This window comes from Apis cerana, linkage group LG9, assembly GCF_029169275.1.
Source record: "Apis cerana isolate GH-2021 linkage group LG9, AcerK_1.0, whole genome shotgun sequence".
NCBI classification, from domain to species: Eukaryota; Metazoa; Arthropoda; class Insecta; order Hymenoptera; family Apidae; genus Apis; species Apis cerana.
In genome coordinates this window covers 10,092,037-10,115,495 of record NC_083860.1, presented here as the reverse complement: position 1 = coordinate 10,115,495, position 23,459 = coordinate 10,092,037, and the positions used below count along the sequence as shown (strand labels likewise).

Genomic DNA, 23,459 nt, shown 5'->3' with positions numbered 1-23,459 from the left:
AGTGGCAATGCTATGGACGCTTATACGAAACACACTCTGGCCGACGTCAGGGAGCAAATAACGTCGTTGGCGGGGATCCTGCATCGATCTGTGAGCCATGAATAAAAGATAATTCATCTATGTCGCGTGAAAAAAAAGAAACACAGAAACAAAGAGGGCGTGTTGAGTTACTATTGTGTAGAGAAGCTTGGAAATCGAATCGAGAGCACGAAGGGTGGAGGGGAAGTGAAAGAAAAAGTGGAGGAGATCAGTGATGGTGGGAAAGAGATACGAGAGCGCGTTTCGAGGAATATCAATTTCGAAAAACTCTTCTTCTCCTCGAGTGTGCGTATATCTCCTTGCGTGTAGCAATCAGAAAAATCTACTCGAAGAAATTGAGAGCTAGGATACAAAGGGATCCGAGATTGAATTGTTGGTGGAACGCACGTAGTCGATTCTAAACCAGCAGGATTGGATTTTGCTCTTTTCATATCACCTCAAATAATATTGTCGAATTAATAGTACAATTTGAAAGATTAAATTATTCCTGGAAAAAGAATTAATCCCGATGGAAAAGTGAAACGAACGGTTGGAATAATGAATCCTGTCGAATGAATTTCTTCTAAATATCGGATAAATGATGGATCGAAAGATGATTGATTTTGAATAATAAAAAAAAAAATGCGGTTTTTAAAATATAAGAGCCACGTCAAATTATTTGAATAATTAACGTGGTATAATTTATATTCTCCTTTCTTCCTAGATTAATCGAATCTATCTTCAATTCGTGCTTGGTTACGCTCTGATTAGCTTTCGAAAGCGTAATGGAATTGAATATTTACCGAATCGAGCGCATTTATAAAATTAAACGAATTTCATTCCCCCGAAAAACCTCTTCAAATCGAAATTCATACGTGATCCAATTGAGAACGATCTATGTTGCATTACCGAGTCATATTCAACTTTCTCTTCCCTATAAATCGAGAGATTTATCTCCGTTAAACAAAAAAATCAACTCGAATCTTTCGTTTACCCGATCCCCTCGATCACGGTCGAAACGGCCAACGCTTAATCGATTAATAAGTCCGGCTCTAATCTATCGTTGTTCGGATATAAGCAATATCTCGACACTGGAAGCGAGGATAGAAATTAATTCTCTCGATCGTGAGAAATCCATGGGCTGATTGCCGAAGGGAATTTCCAAGAACAGCCACCTTAAGTGGGTTCCGGTCAAAGTAACGTTGATTAATGTTGTTCCAGAGCAGTCTAGTCGCGTTCGAGAGAGGAACTCTGTAACTCCGCGCTTATTCGATTCGATATCCTCGTAAACTCGAAGCTGCTCTTTTCCTTTTTTTTCCTTTTTTTCTTCGAATTTACCCAAAACACCGATTTCAACAATGCGACAAATTATTCCGGCACGAAGACCACTTATTATATAATCGTTCCAATTCTCTCGTTGAATGAAATATTGGCGCCAGCTATAAGAATCGTTCCTGTGAAGGGAAATTTTGTTATCCGTCGTGGATCGATTTTATATTCATTACTTTCGATGGTTTGAGGCCAATATTCGAGTCCGTTTGATATCGAAGGTGTCGATACAACGTTAACGCGATACCAGAAGATTATTTCGTTCAGAAGGTAACGTTTCAGAAATACGATATTCTCGTTGGGATTAGGATTATGTTGTGAAACGAAGGAGGAATCGATTCATTTTCCTAAACTATTTTTCCTTCTTCTTTTTCTTTCACATCTTTCCTCTCTATTAACGAGAAAATAATTTACTCTTCGAAAAAATTCACCAAAAAAAAAAAAAAAGGGAGAGAAAAAAACGGCGCAAAATACGCAATTTGCAACGATGGATTGGCAAAAATCGAGGCAAATTGACACATCGTTACCATCGAACTTTTCACAGAGGAACCGAATTACCGGTATTCGCTTGTTCCCTTCGCTTGTAAAAGTACAATTTTTTTTTTTTATCGTGGCATAAATCTGTCATTACCTATTCACCGCACGGTTAAACTTGCCAATTTACAGGAACCGCGAAACGAGGCGGCCGACGCAACGTCGATTGGGGTTAAATCACGCGTTAAGTGGTGAACCGTGTGCAGTAAAGATCGTAACTGTCATCTGCCGTTGGGAACGCCTTCTAGTTTTACGTTGTCAGCTCAATCGAGATTGCATCACCGTTAGAGGTAGCAGGATGGAACGACCGAGTATTATCTCTCTCCAGGACGAGTCTTTCCTAGTCCGCTTTCTTATCAGATTAAACACGATTAAACGAGGGAAACGATTATACTCTCTGAATGCTAAACAAGGGACGAGGATGCAAATTTGTAATTTTTTCTTTTTTCTTCTTCTTTCTTTTTTTTTTTTTTGAAATAATACAAGGAATAACACAAAGGAAGGAAGAAAGGAAGGAAGGAAGGAAGAGGCAATTGAGAAGAGGTTTAATAAATGCGCAAACGTTCCTTTCTCGACAAATATTTCCATTCCTATTACCGTCTTTTGGTGGAGAGACCGTCTTTATGGAGGAGAGATCTTTCTTATCGTTAGAAGTGTAACGAACGTTAAAAAAAAGGGCAAACACTTTTCGAATTTATCGAGTTCTCGGCTTTAAATTATTTTCCCGATTTCGAAAGCGTCCCCGTTTAAAATTTTATATATATATATGTATATAGGTTTATTTTCGTTGAATTTATTTAATCCAAATGAAAGCTGTTGAAATTTATACAGATTTATTGATTGGGCACGATTGGGCTATTCTATTCCGTTGTTTTAAAAGTTTTATATTTTATAAATAAATTAAAATCGTTTATTTCATCGCCGATGTTAATAATGTAACATCATTTAAAATAATATTTTAAATTGTCTCGAGTAATTATTCGAATTAAGCGAAATAAAATTACACAGTTGTTTGAAATGTATAATTTAAAATATTATTTCATAAATTCGAATATTATTTCAAATAATGTTATTTTAAAGATGTCATGTGAAATATTATACGAAATGTGATCGTATCTCGAACGAATTTGTTATTTCGAAAATATCCAGATTCGATGCACGAGTTATATCAACCAATCTCGAACGTGATTCAACGTGGTAGATATCCACGGATCTACACACCCTTTTCCCATAAATCTGCTCAATTAATACCCACTAATAATCTTAAGGGCGCGTGATTCTACACCAAGTTTGCTTGTAATTTCTCAATAACACACGATGAAAATCTTTCCTCGTTAAAGGAATAACCTTTCGAAACGTGTAATCGGATGAACTTTCAACGTGTATCCCGTCGAATAATGCAATCGTACCCGATAATAATTATTCCACCAGTAATTGGATAACGCCAATTTATTTTACACTCGTTTCCCAAAGTATGTTAAAAACATTACCTTCATCCATCGGGAAATCTATCGAATTCAAAAATTGAAAATACGATCGAAGATGCGTGCAATTTTTTTTTTTTTTTTTTTTACTAAAATTCGTTACGTTAAACTCGAGAAGCCGAAAATGGATTATTTCACGCAGATGAGATACGTGCCATTGCATCCCAAATTATGTTAAAAAAACATTACCATCCTTTATTGAAAAATCCATCGAATTCGAAATTGAAAATATATTTTTTTTTAACTAAAAATTGCATGTTAAACTCTAGAAGCCGAAAATGGATTACTTTACGCAGAAGATACGTGCTAAATTATGTTAAAAACGCTGCCATCCTCCATCGAGAAATCCATCGAATTCGCAATTGAAAACACGATCGAAAATATATATCTTTTTAACTAAAAATTGCACGTTAAACTTGAGAACCTGAAAATGGATTACTTCACGCAGAGGATACGTGCCAAATTATGTTAAAAACACTGCCATCCTCTATCGAGAAATCCATCGAATTCGAAATTGAAAACACGATCGAAAATATATATATATATATTTTAACTCAAAAATAACACGTTAAACTCGATGAGGCGAAAATGGATTTTACTGGTGAAAGATATATTTGGTCGTGTCTCTTGTGTACAGGATTCCACGAAGGCGAATAATTTTCCTTAATGCCGCCAGGGGAGATTTGTGTAATAAGGAAGCTAGTATAATTCAACCGGGTCCCCGGTAATTTCGAAGACGTTTTACCGGCGTATAATGGCTTCTTCGAACAAGCTCCACCCTCCACCATGAACCAGTTTGTTAAGATTTCGTGAGGATACGAAAAGCGCGGCCACATCGTTATCCACTGATCGCAGAAAGGACAGACTCCACGGTTCATGGCAATTCCCATTCGGGAGATTAAGAATAGGGTATAAGGCTGCCGTGGATAGTCGTTTCCAATTAAGCTTTCACCGGTATTGGTGGAAGTTCTGGTTGAAAAGCTCCACGAGCTTCTATGTACCGAGACGGTCCGTGTATACGTGTATACACATACGATCTCTCTCTCTCTCTCTCTCTCTCTCTTTGAAGGTTTTCTTGCCTACGCTTGCTTTAACAGCATCCCTTGGGAGGATTCTCGAAACATACGTGCCACGTTTAAGAAGAGCGATGAGCGGATTCGCGGACGAAATTAAGAGTTGAAATTAAGGGGAAATTAATGAAATCGGATTAAATCGCGTTTCAAACCACGATTTGCATTTCGGTTGAACAAATCGATTTCGTTGCATTATTGTTCAATGAGTTAATCTATTTGCACGACATTCGGAATGTGAAATATTTTAAAAAGGTAGAGAAGACGCGAAGATCGAGGGGAAAAATCGTACGATAATATCTTTTTATTTTTTTTTTTTTTAAGGAAACGTTGATGGAGAGGATGCAGATTCGCCTAAAACGTTAGATCGATCTGAGATAACGGAGCTCGTTCTAACAGAATTCAGGATTACGTGGAAACATCCTGGATTAGATAGTCGATGGTTTCACCGACGTTATGTACCCGAGAATTGGTCTCCTACCGATCTGTTTGATGGAATCGGCGATAATTACGCGCCGACTAAGCATTAAAACGGTTTACGTATTGAAAGTTGTGGCAGGATCGATTAGATTGACAGTGAACGTCTCATTTCAATCGGCACAATTCAATTGTACAATTTCCTCAATTTCGCGGCGAATTAAGACTTCCTCGTAAAGACCCCCACTTTCCATCACGGCGCAAGAATAGATCGAGCTTGATTAAATTTTTCCAAAAATTTTTCCACCCTCCTTTCAATGATCGACAAAACTTCATGAAACGTAACATCGAGGTTGAATTAATTTTCAAACAAAAAAAAAAATAAAATAAAATAAAATAATCAACGATTCCGTATTCTTTCAATCCATTTCAATTTCAATTCTTCTTTTTTTTATTATTTTATTTTATATTTTTGCAGAAAACGTTTTTCAAATTGGGATGCAAATAAGCACGGAGGAATACATTAACAGCGGCAAAAGGGAAACGGACGATGTACTCGGAAACGCGAAATTCAACGCGAATCAAAAATACGGAAATTACGGAATCACACCTTTAATGAAATTAACGGTGCAGGCGCAGGTGACGCGTGTATATTTCGCCGTCGAATTTCGAACCCCTCCCCTCCCCCCCTCCGTTTGTAAACGCGTCACGGGTTCGCGCGCGTGATATTTTCTGATATTTACGGTCGGGTTGAATCTGTTTCACTGGGAAACTCGTTACCGGCTTCCGCATTATGACGAGTGGCGGCCTGCTACATTCCTGCTTCCAGCCCCCTCCCCGAGTTCGGCCGCCACGGCTCGACCACGTGCAGGTCGTTTGTCCAATCTGTTTTCAAAGTCGATTTCCCCCTACTCATTTTTACCCGCGCGCCGCCGTAACGAGCAATTTGAAAACCGGTAAACTTGTTTCTCCGAGCCAATTTTCAACTTCTTGCCCGACCGCGTCCAGGATATTGGGGGACGTACAACGAGACGATTAAACGCGCGGCGAACGAAACCGTTTCGACGCGTACTATCGACGTATGCCGCTTTGTGAAAATGCGGGTTAAAATGTTGCGAGAGGAGAGCGACAGACTTGAGAAGAGGGTGGCGACAGGTTATTTTAATAAGTTTTAAGAAATTTCGGCGGGGTAAGAGAGGGGGAGAAGGGGGAAAGGAGAGGATTTTTCGAAGTGGAAAGGGTGGCGACGGATAGAATAGGGTGGGAGAGGAGATGGTGGTGGTGGCGGGAATCGACGGGCGTCGGACAAATTGAGTAAAGTTTCGTGGTCACCACGGTCAGGAATGAAAATTACCCTGAAATTAGGGTACGCTAATGGCCTTGGTAATTGATATTGGACACAAGCCTGGCTTACTCCTCTCCCTATTGCCTATGATATGATACATGCTGTTTCCTATACATCGTTACCGTAAATGACCTAAATGCTTTTAACGCCTGTACAACGAACGGCCCACTCGTCCCCATCCCTGAATTATTTCGGGCTTTACGAAGAAAATCGCTCGTTACTTGTTATCTGATTAATCCGTGATATCCGTGAATTTATCGAGGATGGCGCCCCTTTTATCCTAAATTTCCAATGCGTCGAGTTTGCGACCCGATGACACGGTTATCTCGAATAGAATTCGTTCAAAGAATCTCTCTCTCTCAAAAAAAAGCTGAATGATACTTGCTAATACCATTAAACGTCCCATTAAATATCCTCATTGAATAGACGTCGTTAAAAAATCTATTTTTTACTGATAAAAATTCTGAATATTTTCAAAAGAAAATCTCGTCAAATCTTTATGAATACTAGCTTGGTGAATAGCGAATACAAAAAAAAAAAGATCGGCACACACAATTTATTATATCCCACTATTACATCCTCTGCGAGGGTAAAGTTAGTTACGAAAGTACGGGAAGGTGGATACGATGGTCGATTCAATGACTCCGTTCAATTTTTCAGTACAGGCGAAAGCCTGAGGTATTCATGGCTACTTTAGCGCGACGCTAACTGGTTCGGGGCTGCTACCATTGAAATACGACATCGTGCGGCAGGCACTGGTTTCACGGCGCGATTCCCTGAAATTTTCGGCCGATTTGATCTTCGTTCGAAACGCGCGACCAACTTTCCTTCAACTTTTATCAACTCGCGTTTGATAAAGAGAAAACAGAAGAAGAAAAAAGAAGGGTCATTCGCCTGTAGTGAACGCACACACACACGCGCGCGCGTGAAATTTATGGACAGATATGGGGCGAGGCCTGCCGGTTTTTTTTAATTAAACTTTTTTCAATTTCAGATCACATGGATGAAACGAAAGAACAGGCGGTTGTTAACCGTGGGCAAGAGCACCCACTCGGTCGACAAACGATTCGTCGTGATTCACTCGAGCATCGATTGGTTGCTGCAGATACGAGCGGTTACCGTTCAGGATGAGGGTATATACGAGTGTCAGGTAAGACGGGTGCAACTACACGTTGTAATATAAAAGGGCACATCCAAAATGGAACGGTGTGCTTCGTTCTGTTCGCGCGGAACATGCATACCGTTTATTTCGCGAACGTAAAACAGGGAGGATATTTTAAATTTACAGCGGGCCGTAAGTTTTATGGAACGTTTTGTTCTCGCGCGCATAACGAGAAAGAGGAGGAACACGAGAAAAGAATATTTCGGCGATGAAACGAACGAATCTCACCCCGTCTTGTCAAACGCTTCTCCCCCCGGATGGATACCGTGAAGGATACCGGCGACTGTATCCGTCGTTGCCTTTGAAAAAGTTATTCGAAAACTTTACTTCTGGCCTATATAAATAATTTCGAATATTCCTAAAATTTTCAGATATCAAACGCGTCATCATCATACGCGCGTTACGATATAAACTCGATATAAACTCGAGATCTCGAATAATTTCGAAATCGTGGTATTCGAAATCGCGAAGGAATAACATTTTTTCGGTGGAAGCGTGTCTCGAGCTAGATATTCAAATTAGAATACGAATGGTGTCTCCGTACGAGAGATACCGATCGGATCGAGGGAAGCATTCACTGTACGGAGAACTAAATCGCTCGTCGAAATTTCAGATTACGTCGCATCCGGTGCAACGGAATTTCGTGCGGTTGAAGATCACGGAAGCGTACTCGATCATACCAGGCGCCCCCGATTTGCACGTGAAGCAAGGCTCGAGCCTTCGATTGGAGTGTCAACTGAAGGCCGCGGCGGAATCGCCCCTCTACGTCTTCTGGTATCGCCAAGGGCACATGATCAACTACGACGAGGAGCTAGGCGTGAAAGTCGAGCTGACCAAGAACGGATCGATCCTGATGGTCAACAAAACGAAACCCTCGCATGGCGGCAATTACACTTGCACGCCGAGCAACGCCAAGCCTGCATACGTGATGGTTCACGTGATCGAAGGTGAGAATGAAATCGTTGGGATCTATTATTAATTTTGAGAAATAATGTGGAATAAATCAACTCCCGTAATCGCTTCCCATAAAATAGTATCGCAAACGTTCTTTTCAATCATCTTCTTTTCCTCAAGATTTGACGACAGGTTGACAGATTCAATTAACAGAGAAGCAGAGGATCGAGAGAGTTTCGTAAGCTAGAAAGACAAAATCTTAACATCGAATACCCGTGGAGGAGGAGAGAAACGTTCCGTGTTACGTGCGGATACATCGATATTTCGAATGGTTCGATAGAAATCCGGGTGTAAAAGCAAGATTTGACGTTACTGCCCCTCGAGCATCTCCTCGATCAGGTTGCCGGTATTCCGGAGATCGTTGCGCGCGTGACCAGACTACTATTACTACTACTACTACTACTACTACTACTAGTACGGAGACGAAGTTCGAGGCGAACGAGGAAGACCGAAGATGTAAAAAAGAGACGAACCTCGTCTCGTCCGAAGTTCTAGCTGGCTTCCTGTGTCCGACTAGGAGTCGAGCTCGTTTAAAACGTCGTAGCCGCCCTCAGGGGTATTTTACCGCTTCTATACGAAAATATCTTTCTCTCTCTCCTTCTTCCAGAACACGGAAGAACGCTCCTTCTCTCCTCCCTCGCTCGGTACGTGAAACATCTCTCTCTCTCTATCTCTATCTGTCTCATTCCAGTTCAAGCAGAACGATTCCCGCGAAGAAAGAATTTGTTTTTTGCAGCCATCGAGTCAGAGTTTCTAATCTCGTTTCAGAGGAGGAGAAACCGGCGGCGATGCACGGCGGAGACAGGAGGAATCTTGGCCCGGCAATTTTGGCGAGCAACTTTCTGGTGTCCCTCCTGGCGGCCGTCAGCTGGAGGATACCGAGTTTCACCAGCCTTTACCCGACATGAATCGCCCTCCAACTTACGGCGCGGGGGAGGCGACTGGTGTGTTAGTCGTGCCGCCCCGCACCACCGCAAACCCGGTCCATCTTCTTCCGCGAGGATGAGTCGAACGATCGGTCGGCCATTCGGGACTCGTCTTTTCGCCTCCAACTCCCACGATCGATCCCACGAGGACGATATCCTTTCTTTCGAATGCCGCCGCCAAACACGTTGGAACGTGTCGTCATCGTCGTCATCGTCGTCGTCGTCGTCGTCGTCGTCGTCACGTGTATTAGTTCGCGTATGAACACACGACGGAACGAAGCGAGGATCTGGTGTGGCCGCCACTTTCGGCGGGGACCCTCTTTCGCGTACACCCGCCCGATTCTTTTCAACCATTCTCCGGGGAGAAAGAGACTCGCGTCCTCCCTATTCTCGAGGGGGGAATGCGACGTTCGATCGCGAGGGAAGGATTTTTACCCAGCCAGAGGTATCCTTTTGTTTCATTCCCTTCTGCCTTTTATTCCACCCTCCTCCACGCCCTTTTATCTCCTCCTATTCTCTCTCCTATTCGTCTCTGTGTTTCCTTCATTATCTCGCCGTTTCTTTGTCCCGCAGAAATAGCCGAGAACGGTCGGAATAATTTTCTCTCTGGTTTCTGTGGAATTGATCTAGAAGTATGCGGTAAGATACGTTTCGCTTTAACTCACTCTCTCTCTCTCTTTCTCTCGGAAATAGAATGACGCGCGACGCGGAGCTCATACGAACGACGCGAGTTTCCTCCTCCTTCTTTCCTCTTTTTGTCCTTTTCTTTGTAAAGGAAGAGAGGATAGGGGAACCTGTCGATTCGAGGATCATCTTCTACTCGTTTAGTAGTCTCTGTCGTCGTTGTGCGCGATGAGTGAAGCGTTTCCTTCGTACATACGCGCGTTATACGTATGCTATGAATGTACACTTATACACGTACACGTAACTCTACACGAGAGGAATGGGCGTATTACGTACAATACATATACATACACACACACACATACACAGGTAGCGTATAAGTAACACTCTCTGGACTCGAGATGAACGAGCACACGTTACGTTGTGTGACGTGAAAGTGGTTCTTCCTTCGATCCTCTGTCGAATCTCCGATATCGAGTGTTGGAGATTTTTTTTTTTGAAATAAAATCGCGAAAGCTCTCTGTCCTCTTTGTGATTTTTCGTGAAGTGATCGTGAAGTGAATCGATTTTGCTGGATATATACCCGTTATCGGAGATTCGTGACAGATATTCACGCGATTCGCACGTTTATCGCGTCCATTGAAGTGAACGGAATCAATGTAAATATTACATCCTTAATTATACATTCAATAAAACATTAATCGTAAAAATTCGATCGATATTTTTCCCATGACTCCTTTTCATCAATGCGTTCAATCGATAATTCACTCACGATTCGTTTTTGTGAACGTGTTCGGTCGATAATTCCCTCACGATTCGTTTTTGTGAACGTGTTCGGTCGATAATTCCCTCACGATTCGTTTTTGTGAACATGTTCGGTCGATAATTCCCTCACGATTCGTTTTTGTGAACATGTTCCGTCGATAATTCCCTCACGATTCGTTTTTGTGAACATGTTCGGTCGATAATTCATTCACGATCCGTTTCGTGAACGTGTTCGGTCGATAATTCACTCACGATCCGTTTTGTGAACGTGTTCGGTCGATAATTCACTCACGATCCGTTTTGTGAACGTGTTCGGTCGATAATTTCCTCACGACGTTTTGTGAACATGTTCGGTCGATAATTTCCTCACGACGTTTTGTGAACATGTTCGGTCGATAATTTCATTCGCGTCTTCACTTTGCGAACGTGTCGAATCGAAAAATCGCGCGATACGTTACATCGCGACGTGTCGCGCACAAAACTTTTCCAAGGGACAAGTTTACCATTTGTTTCCATTGTTCGATAGGTAAACGATGAGGCAGGAAATTGAAGGTAAAGTAGCACGATCACCGTGAAATAAATGACACGAAGGAAAAGTTATTTCACGAAACTCCGTAAGGAAAGTTGTTGGAATAGCTTCAGCCCGATAAATGTGCACGGCTCGCCCCGCCGCGTTATCTATCTCTCCCGAAGAGTCTTCGAACTTTACGCGAGCTTTAACACGCCAGTGGCAAACGTTATTACGAGAGTCTTCGTTATCTCGGCTTGGAATCCTGTTAAAACGGATTAATTCAACCGCAAATTCGGTTGGAGAAATATCGAAATCCGCTGGGGGGAGCTCGGATAACGACGGCCACTAACATTACTGCAACCGCGGAACGAGCTTCTAAGAGCGGTTCTAGACACGATTAATCGATAAGGATATCGAACGCGAAACCGCGTTTACTGAGAAGAATGCCAATTTCGTTCGTAATCGATATCGGATAAAATAATTCGATTCCTTTAATTTTTACCACTGCTTTAGAATATCGACATCACTTTGTTACTTCCTTTATTTAACGATCTTACTTTGACTCGTATTGCACGATTTACATGATATATTTTTTTTCCAGATAACAAAATCGATAAATCAACAAATTCAAATTTTTTTTTGCATCGAAAATTTGTTCAAGTAAGTCATTCAAAATCGCTAAAATAAATCGCTTTTCTTTCTATCTCGAGCTAATTTCTCGAACAAGTCCAACTTTTTGTTCAGCGGATAAATTTTCGAAGATTCATTCCGAAGAAACGATGATAGTTCCTGACACGTGGAGGAGATACCAAGAGCAATTAACGCGATAACGAGTTAATTTAGGTTATAAAGCACGTTTAAAACTGTGTAACGCGGACCATAGTCAGCGCCGTCACGAGGAGGTACCGCGTATCACCGTTTTTCTCTTGCTTCCACTTCGAACCCGCCACCCTCCCCCGGTGTGTCCCTTAACCCCGTTTTGTTTGACCCGACCCCGTGCGCTTTCTCGTCTTATTTTCTATCTGACCGCGCAGAACTTTCGCGATAAAAGCACCCGAAACTCTTTTAACGGGTGCTAAATTGAAACACTACTGCAATAAAAGGGTGGGTACGGAGTAGCGACTCGTTCACCAAAGAGCGTTCTTTTTTCGCTTGTCAGCTTGGAACATTCATAGATCCTTGGAACTGGAGAAAAGAATCTTTCTTTCGGGACAAATCGAGAGGTAAGAGAAATTGTGAAAAGAGGAATGTGAGATGTTTGCGATGATAGAATCGTTTCGTCGATGAAAATGCATCGAGGCAAGAAGCAACATGGGAAAACATGGGTAATAATCGTATTATTATTAGAGAGAAAAGCATCAAAAGAAATTTCATCGATTTGGTATTATTTTCTCGAAGCCAATGTCCAATTCCAATACTCGTTGCCGCGAAAGTGTTTTTATTGTTATTATTATTTATTACTTATTTATTTATAGCTATTTAACGTTTTAAAAATTGAATTAAGTGTAAATTAGATTTAAATTCGATTTAGATCGATTTACATTGTATCCCCTTTGAAATGGAAATATTTTGTAAATAAAATCAACCAAGGCTTTGACGCATTTTACCCTCGCGGTGAAAAGGAAGTAATAACACTGAAATGAAATTTTTCATTTTCAGGTTTGTAATAGGTTTCTTTAACAAGCGTCCACCAACCTGTCCCAAGATGTGGAACATTACTCATTCTATTCCTCCTTCTTTATTCACTTCCTTACGAAATTTATTGCCGTTACACACAAGGAAATATCGCATTGTTTAATTTTCAAAATTTCAATCTAATGATATTAATTAATTCAATCGCGAGAAGTTACGGTATCGTTGATATCCTTTTAATTCTAAATTCGCAATTCTAATTCACAGAGTTTCCAGAACGTAATAAAGGTCGAGAAGAATAGCGAGACGAGACGTTAGCTCGCAATATTTCGGATTCGAGTGAAATCCAGTGATCCGCGATAAGGCGAGATGTTCACCTTCGGTAAGCCTTTTATATATAGGGTCGTGCATAGTCTGCGCATAGAAGAAACGCAAGTGCAACGAGGACGAGAAGGGATAAAGGGGACGATGAAACGTCCCGGTTGCGGAATCTCTACCCAACTTTCTTTCGAGATAGGAGGAGCCGGAAGGGAGAGAGGTATCGAGAGGCAGAGGACAGAGTTAGAGGTGTTCGAGAAAGTTTGAAATTTCTTCAAAGAAGTGTTCTGTGAGAGTATCTCGATAAACGTGCACACGTAGCGGGGTAATTCCAACGGCACCTTTACTTTTCCATTCTTCGAGCGTCTTCGTTGCGGACTTCGAAACGGCGAAAGGGCAAAATCTAGTTGCCTCTTTGCTTTATCGTCACGCGAAAACAATAACTTTTAATAATTTCGAGTCGAATCTGATCGAACGAAGAATTTACGAATTTTTATGATTTTATGAAAGGATTATCGAAATCTTTTAAATTTTAGAAATGTTGATTCTATTCGAATTAAAATCTGGAATACTTTTTAATAATAATTTTAATTGAAACGATTGCTTTTAGCAATGTGTAAATAAATTTATTTTCTAGATCCAAGGTTCGAGTAAGATCGGCAAGGATCGAGAAGGATCGAAGATTTTTACATTTGACTAGATTCGACTCGGATAACCGAAGTTGGATTTGTTGTAATATATTTTAAAATCGAATTTTTAATAATTCGAAGGAGTTAGCGAAATTTTTTAAATTTTAAAACATTGATTTTATTTAAATTAAAAATCTAGAATATTTTTTAATGGCAATTCTAATTAAGATTAAAACGTTTGCTTTTATGTATAGATGTAGAAATAGAAATGTATAGATAAATTTATTTTCTAGATTCAAGTAAGATTGGATCGTATCATTAAAATTAAGGTTTTTATTCGAATCGAAGTTGGATTTATGTCGTAATATATTTTGAAGCCGAATTCAGGTTGAGTCGAAACCGATCGAACGAAGAGCTTACGAATTTTTAACAATTCGAAAGAATTATCGAAATTTCAGAATGATGATTTTATGTAAAAATTGAAAATCTGGAACATTTCTTAATAATTTTTTGTATTTGCACCACGATTCTAGTTTAATTCAATTTGAAAATACTCATAAACGAAACGTAGTCAATGACGGTCCATAAATCCAATCAAGAATTTGTACGTGTAGAATTATATTTTTGCGTGGACAGAGTGATACACGTAACCAGCGGATGAAACGAAATCAATCTCGGAAAAGCAATTTCTGACAAACCGTTGGTGTCACGAGTTCAACTTTAAAATGGCGATAGGATCTCTGGGAAAATTCGCAGAGAGTAACGAAATGCAAAACAGGCGAGACGAAAAAATTGGTTGGCAATTATCAGACATGATGATTATTCAAGAAATTATTGTTTTTATACATGTTCATCTATAACAATATCATTCGGTTGATTGTTTTTTAAAGTATCGAAATATTTATTTGTAGATCATTATTGATGTCAAACGTGTATATTTCATTTATTTAATGCGGATCCCTTTTCACAACAAGGGATTAAATAAATAATATTGAAAAACATCAAATTTAATTTCATGAATGTGCGAATATTTATTATACGAATAAGTGTGTACAAAGTATACGATTACTATTGATATCGAAAATTTATGAAATCGATTGAACCGTAACATAAATGATTTTGTTTTTGTCCATCGTTTTATATTAAATAAAACAAATACCTACTTTTGTGCACGAATCCATTTTCGATAAATCGGTTAACCGATGGGCAGAATGAATTATACGATTCTGAATAATAGATATTGAAAGTGATCATATAAAATTGATCGATAAAATGGATGTAAAAAAAAAAAAAAAAAGAAACAAAAGGATTAAATGTCATCATCTGCAAAATTTTTTGAATCGTATCGTTAATGACAAAAAAGAATTATGAGCGATTTATCACAAAAAAAAAAAAAATAAGTAATTGAAATGACCACCATTACACGATCTATTCTCCGTATTAAAAAACAATGCAATTATGTCGCGTTTTTACATTTTACATCGTTACATCGTTCGTTATCATTCAACGCATCATCAAATTGCATTACTCATTTCGTGGAAAGGTTCGAAAAAAAAAAAAAAAGGAGAAACTTGGATGAAATTGTAAAATATCCACTGGCATGTTTCTGAATTAATAATTATATTAATTACAAAGTTACATATCAACAAGAAAGATTTTATGCCGGACATCGCTCGCACATAAATCAACAATTTATATAATTGCTCTTCGTTACCTTGATTTTCTCCCATGCGCTTTATATTACCTGCAAACTAAATTATGATACAAATAATTCAGCATTGGAAATTAACTTTTGCTCGAGGCGAAATTCACAAGTTTGTATATAATTTGTTTTTTTCAGTTGAAAAGAAAGAGAGAGAAAGAGAGAGAGAGAGATTCTAATTACAATCTTTATTCGAAGGTAATATAAAATAAATATAATATCTCGAACGAGATTTTATTAAAATAGATATTTCATGTATAAATTTACTATAAATTTTGATATTTACATATAAAGTTGGATTACAGGCCGATGTAGAAACCAGAAAAGCAGCACAAATTGGTTCACAGGTTATTTAAAATGCTGGCATTCTTATCGTGATTGTCGTGTGTTTCGATGAACGGGACGAAAAGGAAGAAGGGAAAGGTCAATGGTGCACGAAATCAACGAATTTATACGATCGTATTTTTTTATCGATCCTCTTTCGAAGTAATTGGAAGATTTTGAAGTCGGGTATAAAGAGTTAAGCTGACTTCAAAGTACAGAGCGCCGTTTTAATGAAGAATGAACAATGTTTCCGCGATCTGTAATCTTGTGCTTGACTGGCATAGTAATCGAGCAGATTCCAATACGCGATAATAGGTTTGGAAATAATGTATAGCGTTCTAGATCCGTCCCGCCATCGAAGAATGTTTCAATCGATAAGAGAGCTTACAAGAACGATTTTTCTATTCCCTGCGGGGGAAGGAGAATCGAAAAACCTTTAATGCCCCACATCTATTCACCGGTGAGATTGGAAAATTATCAAAAGATAATTCGCGCACAAGATGCTCGCCACCTTGTGACTATTTAATTTCCAATCTTCCACTTTAACCAACTTCTTACCATCTTTTTATTTTTAGAAGAGTAAAAAGATGACGATTGATGAATTTTTAAAAAACAAAACGTGTCACGCAAATGAAATGTTTTCTCTACGCATCCAACCATTAATTTTGCCATTTCATTATTCGATCATACAAATACAAATCGAACGATGCCAGTGTTTTCCAATCTTTTTTTCTTATATATATATATATAAAAGAATTTAAAATTTTGTGAAAATTTTTAACGAAAGAGACATAGAAACTGAGAAAACGTAGAAAATGATCCGCGGATATCTATAGCCCTATTACAGGTTGTACAGGTTGACAATCCGGATGCGCTGGAGTGACGATTCTATTGGCATCTTTTGCCCTTTTATGCAGCACGCTTGATCCGACCGGTGACATTCGGAGTATCGTAGGTTAGGTGTGTAAGTACGAAATCCTCGTGGGAAAGTTCCTCATGAAAGTGTTTGGCTGGGATCGATGTTGCGCAGTGTTTTACATCACCGTAGCACGGAACCAATAGCGCTTTCGCAGATTGGTACGTAAACAGAAATGGAATTCGTTGCTTTTACCAGTGGTATCCACCATTTATTGCAGCTTTAATCATTTCCTACTTGAAAAAAAAAAAGGAAAACACGTTTGTTTCGTTTCGTTTCGAAGTTGTATATTATTCGAGTACGGTAATAATAATAATAAGAATAACAATTAATAATCCATTTATTTTCCCCGCTAATTAAAATCGGTGTAAAAATAACCTTCGTCAATTCAGCTATCTTTGGCGGAAAATAAGAAAGACGATTGATTCCGTTACTTCATCCAAAAATAAAGCGAAAGGCGAACGTTTTTAATTACATCGATGTTAGCCGAAAATAAATGATCGAGTTCGAGCTATCTCTTCGAATTCTTAACTGTCTCATCAATGTATGTTTTCGTCTCGCATGCAAGAATCATCGATCTCTCGTACGTCATACAATAAAAATCGATCAGCAATGTGTCGATATGATATTGCATATACCCACGAAATGTCTTTAAATTACATCGTGCAAAAGTATCATCGAGAGTAGATATCGTTTCGTCCTTGCAACTTCGATGGAAAGCGAATATTTTTAAAGATGGAAGCATCTGCCAAGTTGCAATGCATGCGTTCGCAAAGCCGGCAAAATTTATTGGAAAAATGAAGAGCTGTTCAAAAAAGCGAGGAAAGGGAGATGAGTTTGATAAAAATTATTTCCCCCGTAAGAAACTGAGCGCACACGTTTGAAATTATTCGCGGAAGAATTTACCAACCATCGAATCCATCGGGAAGGAAAAACGAATATCATATCGGTTAAGTAATATTACATTAAACGATATTTATTTTCGCTTAGAGAGACAATCTTCTGTACAATTGTCTTCTCTGCAAGATGCAACGAGCGAATAAATCTTTTCATCCGAGGAAAATTGAATATCGAATTGAAGAGAAAGAGAGTGACGGGAAGAATCGCGTCAATTTTTGAGTTATCGCTAGACAGAATCGCGCGCGTGCCAATTAAATTTTCAACCGTCACGCTATTCGTCACGGCTCTCGTTCTATCTCGTTTCTGTTCAATCCGGCAAACGTCAATGTTATTGGCGAATTTGGCGACTCGCAATGCAATATTTCGGCCTGTACATCCGCTCTACGCGTGCAATAATAGTTTGTCGTCTGCCGGAGCATTCGCTGAGCTTTCACTTTCCGAGCCATCCGGTTAGTTTTACGAGTTCTCTCGTCGCCCACTCTAATGCAGTTCTCGTCCTTCTCTCATGGAAATTTCCCGCATTTTAAACGCTCCGTTCACCACTTTTTAGCCCTTCAAGCCCTTCCCATCAACCCCTGCGCGAGGGAGGGATAAGATCCAAGTTACTGGAGTCGAATTTTTCCTGAAATTTAGCATTTTAAGCGAATCGAAAGCATTATCCTTGGAGAAAAAAAAAAAAGAAACGAAGAAAATTTGCTTGGAAGCAACAAATAAACAATTCTCGTTCTCGTTCGTCGAATTTTTTATTCTAAATTCATAGGCGATTCGCGAATTTTCTTAAAATTTAGAAATCTAACCTGAGCATTAAAAGCATTATTCTTGATAGGAAAAAATGGAGTTAGAACAAATAAACAATTCGTTCATCATTATTAAATTCACAAGTCACGAATTTTTCTAAAATTTAACATTCTAATCGAAATGATGATTCTTGATAGGAAAGAAAACTAAAAAAATTTGCTTAGAAGCTGAAGCAACAAATGAACAATTCGTCCATCAAATTTTCTAAATTCTAAATTCACAAATGATGAATTTTCCTAAAGTCTAACATTTTAAGCGAATCAAAAGTAATCATCCTTGATGAAAGAAAAAAAAATTAAAATTCGCCAAGAAGCTGAAGCGAGAAATGAATACAAATACAATAACAGATAACAATTCGTTTGGATCGTTCGTTCATCATCGATAATTTGAATACCTGTATCCATGCATTTTCGTGTAGATATTCGAACAGAAGCTGTTCCACGTTCTGCCGCATTTCCGCTTCATAGCGATAGTTGCCATGTATATCGAGATATGTCGAATATCCCAGGTAACAGGTGATTACTCGTTATTATCGCAATACGCTGAGTTATCGATCGTCGAACAGTCACCGGTTGTATATAATACATTGAGCTCGCGTTGGAGTCGTAAGTACAGCTTGTACGACGCCACAAAGAGAATAGTTTAGCTTTGTTGAAATGCAGGCATGCATATGTATGTGTGCATGTGTGTATCGTGGAATTATACGGGTGGCCAAGAGTTTCTTGCAATTTTCATTCGCGTATTCGTTGCACGATTTCGATAATCAGGTTTTCGTCCCATTTAAAATCCTGTTACAACACGCGTTTCTCGAATTTCGTCCTCGAGTTTCCATCTTGATTTATCATCGTTTCATTGCTCCCTCTAGGATGACGATTAAAAAAAAAGAAAAAAAGGAAAACAATTTCTTAACGATTTCAAAGTACAATTTTATCCCCTTTCCTGAGATTCTGTAAATCTTGATACAAATAAAGAGACTTTTTTCCAATCGAACGAAGCAGTTCAATATTTCCATTTCTACGATAACCGTGGAATTCATCGAACGTAACTCGAACAGAGATTAATTAATAACAAAAGTCATTCGCGTAATCTATTGAACCAGTTTATAAGAGGAGGAAGGAGGGGAAAAAAAGGGAAAGAAAAAAAAAGGAGGTGCATTCGTGAACGAGGTATAATAATAGCGGCTTGGGATTGAAACTCTGAACGATATTTCGCATAGACATATTTGTCCCTCGCGAGAAGCACGCAACGGCGGCCCGGTTTTACAGGTTGAAAGATGCCCCGTATTACCCGGGCTGCCAAGTCGATTCACCTCGAAAATACAACGAATGCCACGGTAGAATTTCGATAGACGCAAATACACCTTAAGACCTTGGGCGGAAGATCAAGAAGCGCACGTTCCAAAAACATATTCCCCCTTTTTCTTTCCACCGAGCCTTCTCAACCTTTTCTTCGATCGAGCAACGTTACGTAATGCGAAGAGAAGAGGCGACGTGTATCGAGGAGAATCTGATTTCTTACTTCCATACATTCTTTTCAAGTGGAGATGGAATTTTGAAACGCGTGATTATTACACCCAAATACAGATCCATCAGAGCGAGTTCGAACCTCGAGTTTGAACGTGACAAAATTTGGAAATATTCGATTTTTATCGAAACGATTGGAAGAACAAGAAATAAAGTTAAAGGTGTAAAAAGCGTCGTTTATTTTTCGTGAATTGTTGAAACGTCGAATACACCTCGAACTCGTTGTTCCCTGCCCTTTTTCCGGCATGGCCCCTCTCGTTTGCCACCGACAAAGAGCGGGTGGAGAGGAGAGGAGAGGAGAGGAGAGGAGGCCGGTAACGAAGCTGAAAGGCGAGCGAAAAACTGGGTTAACGCGTGGGGCGTTCCACCGATGATTACGGCGATGAGGTTGTCAACGGCGTTAAAAAAATGAGCGACACCCGATAACGCGTGCCCGATATCGATACCCGTCCGAACGGTGACACGAAGGAGGCTCCCGTCCAATCCGAGATTTATTGAACGGTTACCCATCATCTCTCGACATCTGCCCTTTCTAAACGAGAAGGAAGGTTTGGGAAGGTGAGAAGGAAGCGTGAGAAATCGTTGTATCGAGATTCGAGGGAAGGAGTGGTTGGAAGAAAGATCGAAAAGGTGGAAAAGGGGAGGAGAAATCCCTGGAAAGAAAAGTGTGAGCAACTCGATTTCGAAATTGCAAACTTTATCTTTGCGCCGGGAGTTTCGAAAGGAAGTAATCAAGCAGCGCGGTGCTCTTTTCCCTCAACATCCCTTCTCTTTTTTATTTAATTAACAAACAGGACAGGACAACGGGAAGGAAGGAGAGAAAGGTGGGGGAGAGAGAGAGTAATCCTCGCGATCGATGCGATCCCAAATTGAAAAGTATTTTCACGGAATAGCTGTCAAAAACTCGGGGAGTTTCGTTGAGAGGCGGGAAACTTTCGACGAGAAAGTAATATATCTCTTTGGTTGGTTAAGAAAATTGGTAACACGAGGTGGTGACCTACGTGGTGGTGGGTGGCGCGCTTAATATTCATGGTATTTGAGAATAAAATGGGCTTCCTCGGCGGTAATATAAATGATAATTACGGCCCATTGTTGGCGGCGGGTGGGCTGGTCGCATTAACAATCGTCAACCGGCGACGAGAACTTAGCGGGTACGAACTTCGATTTCCGGCTACCTGTCACCCTCAGGGGTGCATAATTTCTAGGTGGAAAATTTAGAACGATGCTCACGGAGGGAGAAAAAGTACGGGCGCGTAAAGTTTCAGTTGCGAGTTTTTCCAACCAAGTCTTCCAGCCAAGAAGTTATCAGGCTGTAATTGGAACGTTGTAATATTCGTAACTCGAAACTTGTTAGTTTTCCTTCTTGGTGGACCGGTTCATTGAATTAGGATGCGATTGAATAAACGTTAACGACACTTTCAACTCTTTTTCTCCATCGAAAAAGTTTCAATCCGGAGCTGAAGGAATAACGATGCACGGTAATTATTTGATTTATAAAATATCACAACAATTTGAATTTTACCGATTCTGTGTAGAAAAATGAGTGTAGAAAAATAAAAGAAACGAAAAGTGAAGCTCTCGAATAAGTTTTCGCTCGATTAATTTACAAAATATTACAACAATCATACATGGCAAAGTGAATTCTATGATAACTCTTGTCTACTGTCACATTTGAAATCGGCAAAAATTCACTTTAGAAGTGAAAAGAAATCTAATCTAACCTAACTTAACGTCTAACTTAAGAAGAGAAATAAAAGAAACGAGAAGCGAACGAGATAAATAAGCGGAAAAATAATCGTAAGAACTTTGGTCGTTGCTTATCGTTCAAAAATTCGAACAAGCACGGATAAATTTTCGCTCGATTTAAACCGATTACTTATTAATCCGTTCATTTTCGTTCAATTAAATAAAACGTAATTAGATACTCGGATCCAATTACATGCCAGATACTCGTACGCTCGTATCGAATATTCCCGGCACGAAGTTCTGTTTCCAACAAGTACAGTGTTCCAAACAACACCCTTTACTGCTAGCAACAGTTTTACTAATCCCAAAAGGATAGACGTTTTAACTCGCTCCAACGATATCCCCACGTCTCCAGAATGTTTATCCACAAGAGACAGAGAAAGAGAAAGAGATCGATAAAGATCGGTGGCGGAGGGATAAGAAAGCAAATTGTTTCCGGGTCGAAAACAATTTGTTCCAATTCGAGAGGGGGGGTAAGTTAATCCTTTTGGATCAGGACGCATTATATCGCGAGCTTAAGGAACTAGTCCTGTCGGTTTCCAGGGGTGTTTAGGTTGCAAAGACACGGGGCGCGGGACCCAGGATTCCACAAGATCCTTGCGGATTACCCACGTGATTGTACGATGGCAACGTCACGCGGCCATTGTTCCAGCGATAATATACGAGCAAGTGTAATCCTCAAATTACGTTCTCGCCACGCTTCCGTCCGTCCGTCCGCATCGGCTCGCTCCACCGAGGCAAACACGATAATAGTTTCCTGCGCGATAGTTTACCGACGGTGGCTTCCGAAAGCTTTCGTCTCGAGATGCGGCCCGATTCCATCCCCCTCGAGTTCATCGCCGGTGTCAACCGCTGTTTCCTCCATTCTCCCGATCAACGATTTTAACGCGCGAGTACACCAAGAGAATTTTACTTCTCTCTCGCCATTTCCATATTTCGTATTTGCATTTATCCCTTAGTAATTTGGCTAACCTTCTGTTGCTTATTGACTGTCGCATCTAAAATTAACCAAGTTCATGCATACTCGACGAGTTTTCAGACCGCATTTCCTCGAAAATTACGCTCCTCCAAGGGAATCTTGTTGTTCTTGTCTCGTTTCCGGATACGTAATCTCCTCCGTATCCCGATTTCGCGAAATTTTAATCGCGCGAGAGATTGATCGTCACCGATCCATCAAGATTATTAATCACGGTTTAATAAATACGGATCTCGAATTGAGATATTCCGCCTGTCTCGTCAAATCCTGCAACAATCTTCGCGACAAGGTTTTATTTCTATTTCGTAGAAGAATTCTCGAAGAGAACGGCGCATGCGTCGAATCGATACGATCGAGATGAAACGTGATTCAACTACCTCGACGAATGTTTCGGTTCTGGCTTCTTGGAAATTGATCGTTGAAGGCAACGCTCGTAATTAAAAGTCAATTACCGACAACGGATTGGGGAATCAACGGTATCGTATTCTAGGCAGGATTCAACGGAGGAGGAGGAGGAGGAGGGAGTAATGCGATTCAACTTGGCTGTTTGAAACCCTCGATGCGTTTGTTTCCCGACTATTCGTGGTTCTCGTTTTCCGTAAGGAGCAGTCGCTACGATCTCCTCGTGTTTCACGGGAATAACTCTGATTCCGATTCAACTTGGTAACCCGTGAAATGTTTCGTCGTTGCCACGTAATGAGACATCTGTGTCTTCGGTTGGGCTAGGAAGAGTGTCGCAATCGGAAACCTGTACTTATCTCTCTTCTATTCTGCCTCGAGTCAACGTCGAATTTCTTCGAAATTAGAATCGCGCGAGAAAAGGAGGGAAAAATAATGTAAACATCGGGAGGGAGGG

The 23,459-nt window shown here is 40.0% G+C and overlaps 2 protein-coding genes across 9 annotated transcripts in view; one reads left to right on the top strand and one right to left on the bottom strand.

Annotated features, from left to right (window-relative positions):
* Positions 1-10,573, top strand: part of LOC108003620 (zwei Ig domain protein zig-8) — a 236,933-nt gene extending 226,360 nt beyond the window's left edge. For all 5 annotated transcript variants that reach the window (XM_062079530.1, XM_062079532.1, XM_017066027.3 and 2 more), the window contains 3 exons: positions 7,192-7,347; positions 7,973-8,306; positions 9,082-10,573. In XM_062079530.1, coding sequence (XP_061935514.1) covers positions 7,192-7,347; positions 7,973-8,306; positions 9,082-9,221 — 630 coding nt within the window. In that variant the 3' untranslated portion in view covers positions 9,222-10,573. The remainder of the gene's footprint in view (positions 1-7,191; positions 7,348-7,972; positions 8,307-9,081) is intronic.
* The window catches only part of LOC108003606 (igLON family member 5), a 361,825-nt gene that overhangs the window by 218,751 nt on the left and 119,615 nt on the right, over positions 1-23,459 (bottom strand). The window lies entirely within an intron of this gene.